Genomic DNA, 11,324 nt, shown 5'->3' with positions numbered 1-11,324 from the left:
TGCGACAAGTAGCATACAAGATGCTAACGAGAGACTTCTGTGTCAATACAGTAAAAATGGACCTAGCAACTTAACAAAGTTCGTTGCTGGCTACAAGTTAGCATCAAACACAACAAGGTTGTCAGTTGAATGGCGTTTTGAGCTAACGTTATCAATCAAAAAATCATAGATAGCTAAAACGTTTTTGAAATTATTCCCATCTTCTGTTATTGTTTTTTAAAGAGAAAAGTTTATTATTTAATAGATTTCACAAATTTCAGTATGACACGTTAAGTTGTAAACCGTTTAAATCTGAGCACTCTGCACTCGACCAAAGCCGGTCTGACTCGACTCTCATCGGGTATGACGCGTTGTCACTGCCCAATGTGAGGAGCGTGCAGATTTGAGTCACGCATGCTCAGTTGTAAACGGTTTACGGCATAACATCGTACAGTACATAGACATATGTTACTTGTCGCAAAGTGACGCATGACTCACAGCATCACTCTTTCATCACTCCCGACTTACATTGGGGAGCGACAGCCTTCACTGGTCTCCGTCCACAACAACGGGGTCCCTTGGTCCATTTCTTTAACTGGTTTTGAGTGTGTTCAGTAAAGTACGGCTTGAGAAAGTCATCCGTCTCCATCGTGCTGTATATTCTCATAAAGAGTTATCCACCACCACATAGCGAACCCTTACGTTACATCCATCACATAACACATTTCACTCATTTCAGCATGTGTACTAACCGTATGCAGAGAGAGTCGTGCTTGTTCTCGAGCACAGACACAAACAACAAAGTCTGACAGGTGACATTAACGAGGAGCTCGCTAAAGAAGCCATAACACAGCTGCGACTAAACTAGCTGCAGGTTGTTAGTGCATGACTCCTGCTGACTGAAACAGGGACACGCGCTGTTAACACATTTTATCCACCTAAATATAACATATAATAAAACGAGTAGCTGCCTGCTGAGATGTTTGCTGTCGTCCTTTGACCTCCATATGACGCGATGGGACGACCAGTAAGATAAAATAACCATAAGCGACTATTTTTCCCCCCTCTAGGATAGTGAAGGCCTTTCACCGCTACTCTGCCTTACTCTGCCTCTGGTAGGACTACCGTGACATTTTACCATAAACCTAACCAATACCACGTCTTTACCTCAACATAACCAACCCCAGCAAGCGCAGCCAGCGAGTGCTAGCCAATCAGATGCATAGTAGGGCGGGTCATGTCTTTGTCATCCTAGAAAACAAAACTACATCAGAAAACCGTAATGTATGATATAGCAGAGAACTTTAGCTAACGCACACAAAACAGCTCGGTGGTCAGCTAACAAGCTCGGTTACCTAGTAAATTGATAAATTAGCCGTCGTTTCATAATGAAGCGCAATTCTAAACAAAACAAAAAAGTGTAAATCGGTCAAGATATCTACTGTTTCAAAAAGAAGAGGAGAATTTCCCTTTTACCGTAAAAAAACGAAGAAACGCCTGCTCCCTTTCCCATCACGCTTTGCGCCCAGCAGCAGACTCACAACACGGCAGGCTACTTGACGTTAGCTGAAGATTTAGCAACACTCATCAGCCCCCGAAGACAAATTAAACCTCGTTCACAGTTTTGTTGCCACAATGAGAGATGTTACCGGGTTCCTCAAACAGCAGCAGAGCACCAGCTCCACGCCGGAGATGGCGACGGAGTGGCACACTTTGGAGGATTTGTACAACAAAAGGTACAAAAAGTCAGCTAGCTAAATGTTCTGCTAACGCTAGGCTAGCTAACGTTAGCTCGCTCATTCATTGAAAACGCACGCTGAGTCATGCACGGAGCTAGCGTTAGCTGAGGTTCGGCTAATGTTAGCCGCTAGTTTCTTCTTGTAGATGAGGACGGAAACGTTGCTTTTAAGTGTTGTTTTTTATACATTTAAATCAATAACATATATAGATATAAGTTAAAGGTTGGTAGCTTTCAACATAACAACGTTCATTTTGGCCAGTAGGACAAAGTTTATAATAAGTTGTTTTTGACTGTGTGCTAACGTTGATGCTATAGACGAGTCCTTAGTCACTGCACCATAGGAATACAATACGTTTAATAAAATGCTGTTTTGTAAGAACACATCACCATGGAGGTTAACTGAATGGCCCCTTAAAAGAGTCGCTTGCTCTATAAAATACATATGTCCATCTTTAGTTTGGTATTTATCTGTAGTCAAACTCGGCTTCACAAACAGTCCGGTTGGACACATTAACATGAACACCATTAGACTACACAGTGGTGGAGGAAGGATACAGATGCTCTGCACAAGTAAAAGTAAATAAGAAATACTTCGTTACAAGTAAAACTCCTGCATTGAAAACGTCATAATCATTAGATGATTATTACTCATGCATTACTGTTAAAGCAGGATTTTACTGTTCGTTTAGCTGGAAACTCATTTACTATTAACGAGTATTTTCTTTTACAATCCGTTGATTATGCTGCGTTTCAGGTAGCCCGTGTTTTCACAACCTTCTACCCGCGAAAGGGTCCTGGAACAGCAGTCAAACCCGTAACTGAGCTACTAATCGTGAACTCGTACCAGATCGTTATCGTTTTTGACGTCACACACAGATAAACAACAATGGCGACCCCTGTTGATGCTGTTCAGACGCCGGTGATTAACGAGAGAAATGGGCACGTAATGTAATTCCGCACATTGAAATCAAAACGATACACACACTCTTATGTACTACTACAGGTTATGTCGCTGACTAGAAAGTGCTAGTATCAGCTAGCTAACTTCAACATTAGGTAGCCGCTAGCTAGAAGACTTTGCCTGGAACGCTACTAAGTCGGGACTTCTGACTGGCTAGTAGTCCTTACCTGGGTACTGTCAGAGCCCTCATACTCTGCTTCTGACTGGCTAGTAGTCCTTACCTGGTACTGTCGAGCCCTCATACTGCTTCTGACTGGCTAGTAGTCCTTACCTGGTACTGGCAGGACCCTCCTACTTTCTTGACTGGCTAGTAGTCCTTCCTAGTTACTGTTAGGACCCTCATACTTGCCTTCTGACGGCTAGTAGTCCTTACCTAGTACTGTAGGGCCTCATACTGTTCTGACGGCTAGTAGTCCTTACCTAGGGACGTTAGGCCCTCATACTCTGCTTCTGACGGTAGTAGTCCTTACCTGGGTACGTAGGGTACGCCCTCATACTCTGCTTCTGACGGGTTTGTAGTCCTTAAATCAAACACAAAATAAGCCACAAAGCCACCGGACGTGACGCATCCCTCCACAAAATATTGCATACTATTGAGAGCTTTTCGAATATTGCAATAACAATATGAGTCAATATATCTTGCACCCTAACACCCTCATACTTGCTTCTGACTGGCTAGTAGTAATCCTTACCTAGGTACTGTCAGGGCCCTCATACTCCTGACGGCTAGTAGTCCTACCTAGTACTGTTAGGACCTCATACTCTGCTCCTGATGGCTAGTAGTCCTTACCTAGGTACTGTTAGACCCTCATACTCTGCTTCTGACTGGCTAGTAGTCCTTACCAGGTTACTGTCAGGGCACGCCCTCATACTCTGCTTCTGACTGGCTAGTAGTCCTTACCTGGGTACTGTCAGGGTACGCCCTCATACTCTGCTTCTGACGGGTTTGTAGTCCTTTAAATCAAACACAACTAAGCCACACAGCCACCGGACGTGACGCATCCCTCCACAAAATATTGCATACTTATTGAGACGCTTTTCGATATATTGCAATAACAATATTGAGTCAATATATCTTGCACCCCTAACACCCTCATACTCTGCTTCTGACTGGCTAGTAATCCTTACCTAGGTACTGTCAGGGCCCTCATACTCCTGACTGGCTAGTAGTCCTTACCTAGTACTGTTAGGACCCTCATACTCTGCTCCTGACTGGCTAGTAGTCCTTACCTAGGTACTGTTAGGACCCTCATACTCTGCTTCTGACTGGCTAGTAGTCCTTACCTAGGTACTGTCAGGGCACCCCTCATACTCTGCTTCTGACTGGCTAGTAGTCCTTACCTGGGTACTGTCAGGGTACGCCCTCATACTCTGCTTCTGACGGTTTGTAGTCCTTTAAATCAAACACAACTAAGCCACACAGCCACCGGACGTGACGCATCCCTCCACAAAATATTGCATACTTATTGAGACGCTTTTCGATATATTGCAATAACATATTGAGTCAATATATCTGCACCCTAACACCCTCATACCTGCTTCTGACTGGCTAGTAGTCCTTACCTAGTTACTGTCAGGGCCCTCATTCTCTGTCTTTGACTGGCTAGTAGTCCTACCAAGTTACTGTCAGGGCCCTCATACCTGCTTCTGGACTGCTAGTAGTCCTTACCAAGTTACTGTCAGGGCCCTCATACTCTGCTTCTGACTGGCTAGTAGTCCTTACTTAGGTACTGCACATGTGTGGCTCCCAACAAAGATGGAACAGAAGTGCAATGCCTCACGCTGTAGCTAAAACATAGCCAACACAAAGGGTGAAAAGAGGAGTTGTTGCAATGTGCATTACAACAAAAATATGGTGTTTTTTGAAAATTAAACCACATAAACCTATTAAGGTACCTTAAACTGAGCATAATATGAGCATTTTAACATCAAAAAGTTACACATTAACACTTTAACGCTGCCATCAGTCTGACTCGGCCCTCATGAACAAGAAGACACTTGCCACCGGTCCTAATGACTTTTCTGGGGGGAAACTGTTGATTCTACAAAACCAATCCGTGTCTTGTGGGACGTTTGTCTATCTTCATGTGTCCACTAACAGTTTTTTTATTTGGCAGATTGTGGCACCAGTTGACTCTCAGGCTGACAAACTTTGTGAAAGATCCTTGCTTCACAACAGGAGATGGCCTCATACAGGTAACGGCACAATTTATAAATAGTTAATGAATGCATCCAAGTTCTTTTGGATATTGATTACGTATTATGTTTTGAAGGGTTGACTTTAATAATAACAATTTCTGTTTGTTTTGCGCCGAATCTTCAATTTGGACCACATGCGTTTAAATGCTTAGGATTTTGATACATTGATAAACAATGATATTGAATTATTTCCATGCACTACATCTCTCCATCTCATGCTGTTGTTATTGTTTTATGTTTATTGTTTATGTTCATAAACGTGCCATTAGCTGCTGTGTTTGGTTGTGTTTGAGGCTGAATAATAATCTGGAAGCCTAACCGCTGGTTATAAGGGATTGAAATAAAAAGTTTACCAACATATACATACCATACATTTACATAAACATTGAACTTTACACACTTTGCTCATTTTCTCTTAATTAGGAACGTCAACTGTAAATAATGTAAAAATCCAAGTACTATGCATGGCCACCATAACGAGATAAACATTGAACATTTTGATGTTTCTGTGATCTGACGGCTCGTTTTTCTTTCTTCTTAAAGCTCTATGACAATTTCCTCAGTGACTTCGAACACAGGTGAGATAAAAGTTCCTCAAACACTCCGTCCTCCAGTTCAGTATTTCCTGCTTCTTTCGATGCTTATTCATTTATTTATTTATTTTCTCCCTCGCCAGAATCAACCCATTGTCCCTCATGGAGATTATACTGTATGTGGCCAGACAGATGAAAGGTAAGAACAACATGGAGCAGCAGGAAATATTTCCCAGCAGAATACACTTATCTTTTGTTTTGTTTTTTGTTTTTTTTTGTATTTACAAAAAATTTCTTTCCCCAGATCCTAAAGATGCCATCACTTTTCTCGAGAAGACCAAGGAAAAGGTAAGATACCAAACCAAAGCTAAAGCAGGCCAAATATCGTCCCGCCTCTACTAGCTACTGAGCATGTGCGACTCCCAACAAAGATGGAACAGAAGTGTGATGCCTCACTTTGTTGTTTTTGGTTGATGTTTTACTGAGAGATGTTTTGTCCTCCACATTTATAACAATAAGAGTAGGTCATATAACAGAAACAACTTTCTGTATATCACAAACAAGTTATACAGCATCACAAACGGCATCGTCCAAAATTATCATGAAGTTGCATCAACACAAACTGAACATTATAACCTTCATGATGAGGCTTTATTGTAGGACTGTTGTATTAAACTACATCAGTTTAAAGGTAGGTGTACCCAGTCGTAAACTAGTTACTAAGTGTAAATGATGGAATTTTATATTCTACCTACTGTGTCTCTGTCTGGTTCAGGTGAAAAGCAGCGACGAAGCAGTCATTCTCTGCAAGACTTCCATTGGCAGACTTAAACTGGAGATCAACGATCTTCCTGCAACAAAGGTAAACGCTCCTGACCTCTCAGCTCTCTCCCTTTTCTCCAAAAAGTGCGTCACGGCCTCGTGCAGATATAATGCGTTATTGCAGAATTTGAACGTCACGCTGCTGGTTGTGTTCATGCGTAATATGTTGATTAACATCAGCAGCTGTAAAACATAACAGAAGTGCTGAGTTTGAGCTGTCTGCAGAGTGTTGGATTGACGTGTGTTTCTTAGTCAGGCGCACTGCGTAGCCTACAACGTGTGTTTCTTAGTCAGGCGCACTGCGTAGCCTCCAACGTGCCTTTCTTAAAGTTGGAATCATGTCGGAAGGAGGTGATGACGGCACTCAGGACAATTATCAGCCCTCTGAGAGGACTAAGTCTGAAGCATGGGCATATTTTGGTTACTATAAGAATTACAAAATAAAAGTTGATTGAGGTTAGTCATCCTGTCTTCAAAAGTTGCAGGAAAAATGTTGCTGCTAAAGGCGTTGAACACACTTTTAAAAATAGTGTCATAATACCAAAAACCATGATCATTTTGGTCACTTTAACCGTGAGGTTAATTTTTCCATACTGTCGCATCCCTAAAGTGGCGTCTCCGACCCTGTGGAACGCCTTTTCTATTGTCTTACGTTCTGAAGTCTCTGATGCTGATATGAAGCAGCTGAAGACTCGCTTGTTAAAACTTGCTTTTGTCTCACTTTGTCTGTAGAAGGTGATACAGCAAATAAACTTATTGTTATATTAATATTTTGGTAGCTGCTAATATAAACTGTCCTAGAACATCTATAATACTACTGACCTGCCAGATAATGGTATTTTCACCTAGCCTGACCTATTCTGGAAACAAAGTGCATGGCACGCCCAGCTGATAAAACATGTTATGACTCTGACATACAGCTGGGGAATATATCGATCTTATATCAATATCGTGATATGAGACTAGATATCATCTTAAATTTTGGATATCGTAATATGGCATAAGTCTTTTCCTTTTCACCTTCACCCACTTATTATATCCACATTACCGATGATTATTTATCAAAAATCCCATTGTGTAAATATTTTGTGAAAGCACCAATAGTCAACACTACAATACCGTTCCGGAATCGATATCAAGGTATTTGTATACAAATATCAAGATATTTGATTTCCTCCATATCGCCCAGCCCTATTCTGACATACGCCTGTAAAGATAAAGTAAAATAAACATGATCCACGATAACCACAGCTTCTCCTTTTGTCACTTCCAGAAAATCATTGAAGAAGTTGAGGAAATGTTGAATAACTTGCCCGGCGTGACGTCGGTCCACGGCCGGTTTTACGACCTCTCCAGCAAATATTACCGCATCATCGGGAACCACGCGTCCTACTACAAGGACGCTCTGCGCTACCTCGGCTGTGTGGAGATCAAAGACCTTCCAGGTGAGCAGAGACAAACACTCGGACTTCCTTTCAGGCTGTTGCAGCTAGGACTGTGACGGTATAGTGGTTTTCTTACTGCGGTGACAAAGCTACAAAACGTGCATGCAGGCTGAAATTATATCGCAGAATATTGCAATATGTTTAAAATCACAATAATATTGTATTGTATAAGTATCGTGATGACAACATCACGACGACAGTGTCCACGTCCACCTCAGCTCAGTTGACTGTCCATCCTCATGTCCCCATCCTTTTTTTGCAAAGCGCGTTTGTTTTCCTTTTTTTTTCCTCGATATCTCACGTTCTTATCTTTCGATTGTTTTTGTGTTTAAATTTATTTTTTTAAGCATTTTTGACGTTTTTTATTCTTTTACATTTTTTATTTTTGTAACGCTTTTTAAAAAGGTTTTTTTTTCCTCCGAAAAAACAAAATTTTATTCCGTGTAACTATAAATAATTTTATAGGGGCCAATAAAAATTGACTTTGGGCAAGTACAAATAATTTTTTTCCCCAGTTGCCCTACTTGAGAATAAAAAGAACGTTAACATTGAACCGTGAGGTTGTCGTTACTCAACAGAGACGGAGAAGCAGGAACGGGCGTTCACCCTGGGACTGGCTGGACTCTTAGGAGAAGGAGTCTATAACTTTGGAGAGCTGGTGGGTTTAACAGTTGTACGTTGGATGTATGTTGTTTATTGATGCTAGTTTTTAAAATGAAGCTCGTTGACGTCTGCTGTTGTGTCTCTGCAGCTGATGCATCCTGTGCTGGAGACCCTGAGGAACACCGACAAACAGTGGCTCATCGATACACTATACGCCTTCAATGGAGGCAATGTGGAGAAATTCCAGGGCTTCAAGACAGCCTGGGGCCAACAGGTGAACAACCCTTATATACCAGCTCAACATTTCTATTTTTGTTATTGCCACTCTTCATTCTAACCCCAACCGGCCCGTCAGACGCCGCCTACCAAGAGCCTGGGTCTGGGTCTGGGTCTGTCCGAGGTTTCTGCCTAAAAGGAAGTTTTTCCTCGCCACTGTCACACTGTTGCTTGCTCTGGAGGAGACTACTAGAACTGTTGGGTCCTTGTAAATTCTGGAGTGTGGTCTATCTGTATAGTGTCTTGAGATAACTCTTGTTATGAATTGATACTCTAAATAAAATGTAATTGAAATTGAATTGAACATATGCTACGTCTACACTGCTACCTTTCCAAGCTGTGCTTTGAGACCAAAACGATTTCAGTCTACACAACAGTTTTAGTTCCAGTAGAAGAACTGATCTCCGTCTTTGTTAACCACAGACGGTAAAATTAATGGACACAGCGTGACGTGGGCAACCTGTCTGCAAGTTGTAAGTCTTCTGGTAGCTGTTTCCAGGTTATAAAATGGGAGGATTTTTTCTGCATCGAGTACTTTTAATACTTAAAATACATTTTCCTGATGATACTTTTACTGAAGTAACATTTTCACAGCCGGACCTTGAGTGAAGTGTTTTTACAGTGTTGTATTAGTACTTTTTCCTGAAGTAAAGGGTCTAAATAATACTTAGCAGTAGAGTTTAAACCTCTGTAGCGAAGAGGGTGTATTAAAAAAACCTTTTGCTTTGAGCTGTTACCGTGCCAACAGACATCTGGAACCAGGTCACGGGATTTACACTTGAACGTCATCGCTGAAATTTGGCAACTGTCTGATTTATTTCTGTTTCTCTCTCTCTTGGTTGTAGCCTGATCTCGCAACGAATGAAGCCAAACTGATGCAGAAGATCCAGCTGCTCTGCGTGATGGAGGTGAGGACCCCTCCTCCTTTAGCCCATGAGTTGTTTTATATATTTATTGATATCGCGCTCCACTCAAAGCGCACGGATCTGTCAATTTTTAATCAGCTAATCGATTAATGGCAAAAGCATTTCAGTGTAAGTCGACTAAGAATTTTTTAAAACAAGGACAGCCCTCAGGTTGTATGTCTATACATTGCTTCATGTGGATTTTTTTTATTTAGTATCTCTTTTTTTTTATTGTCCATATCACTCATGTGGATTTATTTTCTCAGTCGGTTTATGATGTATGTGTGTCTGTACGCTACTGGGACCTTGAATTTCCCCTTGGTGATTAGTAAAGTATCTAACCTATTGATCTAGCTTATCTATCTTTATTATCCTATCTATCTTATCTATCTCGGGTGGCTGTGGCAGTGTGTGAATGTGTGTGAATGGTTCCTGTACTATGGAGAAGCGCTTTGAGTAGTCGTTAAGACTAGGAAAGCGCTATATAAGAACAGTCCATTACATCTATCTATCTCTTATCTATCTATCCTATATATCTCTTATCTATCTATCCTATATATCTCTAATCTATCTATCCTATATATCTCTAATCTATCTATCCTATACATCTCTTATCTATCTATCCTATATATCTCTAATCTATCTATCCTATATATCTCTTATCTATCTATCTCTTATCTATCTATCCTATACATCTCTTATCTATCTATCCTATACATCTCTTATCTATCTATCCTATATATTTATCTATCTATCCTATATATCTTTTATCTATCCTATATTCTTTCTCTATCATCATATATCTCTATCTATCTATCTATACATCTCTTATCTATCTACCTATATATCTCTTATCTATCTATATCTATATATTTATCTATCTATCATCTATACTTATCTATCTATCCTATCTATTCTTATCTATCCTATATATCTCTATCTATTCTCTCTATATCTCTTATCTATCTATCCTATATATCTCTTATCTATCTATCATATATCTCTTATATATCATTCCTAGATATCTTATCTACACATAGATAATCTTTATTATATACATAATATTCTCGGATCTATCGATCTAGGAATACTCTTATATATCTATCCTATATATCTCTTATCTATCTATCCTATATATCTCTTATCTATCCTATATATCTCTTTCACCGCCACTTTATGGTTTGACCGAGGAATAACAACTTCTATAAACACTCAAACAAATCTATCAAATCTATCATTTTCTCCCACTTTGTATGTGACCGAGATGATGTCCCCCTGAAGGGTTACAAACTTGAATATGAAATGACTTAAAGTGTCTATTGTCTCTTCCAGATGACTTTCACTCGTCCTGCAAACAACCGACAGCTCACATTCACCGAGATCGCCAAGAGTGCCAAAATCCCCGTTAACGAGGTCAGTTGGATGACGAGCACGATTAATCAGCCCGCCAATAAAAACCTTTCAGCATGATTGCCTTTGATTACCAGACAGATTTTCCATTTTGACTTGTGGCATCGAAATGAATCATTGCATCGATGCAGACGTGGACAATTCTGCTTTGACGCAATGTCCTAGTCTATTTAACTTTAATAGTAGTACTTTTACTCAATGTATAATATATTGTGATTGTTATGGTGTTTATATAAATATGTAATTTTACTTTTTAGGGTGACTTGTTACTCTAGGGACTACAGATGAAAAATAGCCTTTTGGTTAATTCTGGCGTATTGACAGAAATGTCCATTAATATTCACTGTGCCTGTATTAAATAAACTAACAAAAAAAATGTTCCACCTCCGGGATTGCTCCGGTGCCGCAGGAAATTCTGCCGGGTAAATCCAGACAGCTAGCTAGACTATC

At 40.4% G+C, this 11,324-nt stretch overlaps 2 protein-coding genes across 2 annotated transcripts in view; one reads left to right on the top strand and one right to left on the bottom strand.

The window, feature by feature from the left end:
• The window catches only part of sirt3 (sirtuin 3), a 10,429-nt gene extending 9,306 nt beyond the window's left edge, over window positions 1-1,123 (bottom strand). The window contains exon 1 of the mRNA XM_032512358.1: window positions 732-1,123. Within this exon, the coding sequence (XP_032368249.1) occupies window positions 732-825 (94 nt within the window). The 5' untranslated portion in view covers window positions 826-1,123. The remainder of the gene's footprint in view (window positions 1-731) is intronic.
• A 327-nt stretch (window positions 1,124-1,450) lies between these two features.
• The window catches only part of psmd13 (proteasome 26S subunit, non-ATPase 13), an 11,790-nt gene continuing 1,916 nt past the window's right edge, over window positions 1,451-11,324 (top strand). The window contains exons 1-11 of the mRNA XM_032512346.1: window positions 1,451-1,715; window positions 4,799-4,877; window positions 5,424-5,458; window positions 5,557-5,612; window positions 5,718-5,761; window positions 6,189-6,275; window positions 7,509-7,680; window positions 8,259-8,338; window positions 8,432-8,557; window positions 9,405-9,467; window positions 10,797-10,877. Of these exons, the coding sequence (XP_032368237.1) occupies window positions 1,615-1,715; window positions 4,799-4,877; window positions 5,424-5,458; window positions 5,557-5,612; window positions 5,718-5,761; window positions 6,189-6,275; window positions 7,509-7,680; window positions 8,259-8,338; window positions 8,432-8,557; window positions 9,405-9,467; window positions 10,797-10,877 (924 nt within the window). The 5' untranslated portion in view covers window positions 1,451-1,614. The remainder of the gene's footprint in view (window positions 1,716-4,798; window positions 4,878-5,423; window positions 5,459-5,556; window positions 5,613-5,717; window positions 5,762-6,188; window positions 6,276-7,508; window positions 7,681-8,258; window positions 8,339-8,431; window positions 8,558-9,404; window positions 9,468-10,796; window positions 10,878-11,324) is intronic.

Source organism: Etheostoma spectabile, chromosome 1 (genome assembly GCF_008692095.1).
Source record: "Etheostoma spectabile isolate EspeVRDwgs_2016 chromosome 1, UIUC_Espe_1.0, whole genome shotgun sequence".
In the NCBI taxonomy this organism is placed as follows: Eukaryota; Metazoa; Chordata; class Actinopteri; order Perciformes; family Percidae; genus Etheostoma; species Etheostoma spectabile.
Note: the sequence above shows the minus strand (reverse complement) of the source record. Positions and strands in the feature narration are given on the sequence as shown.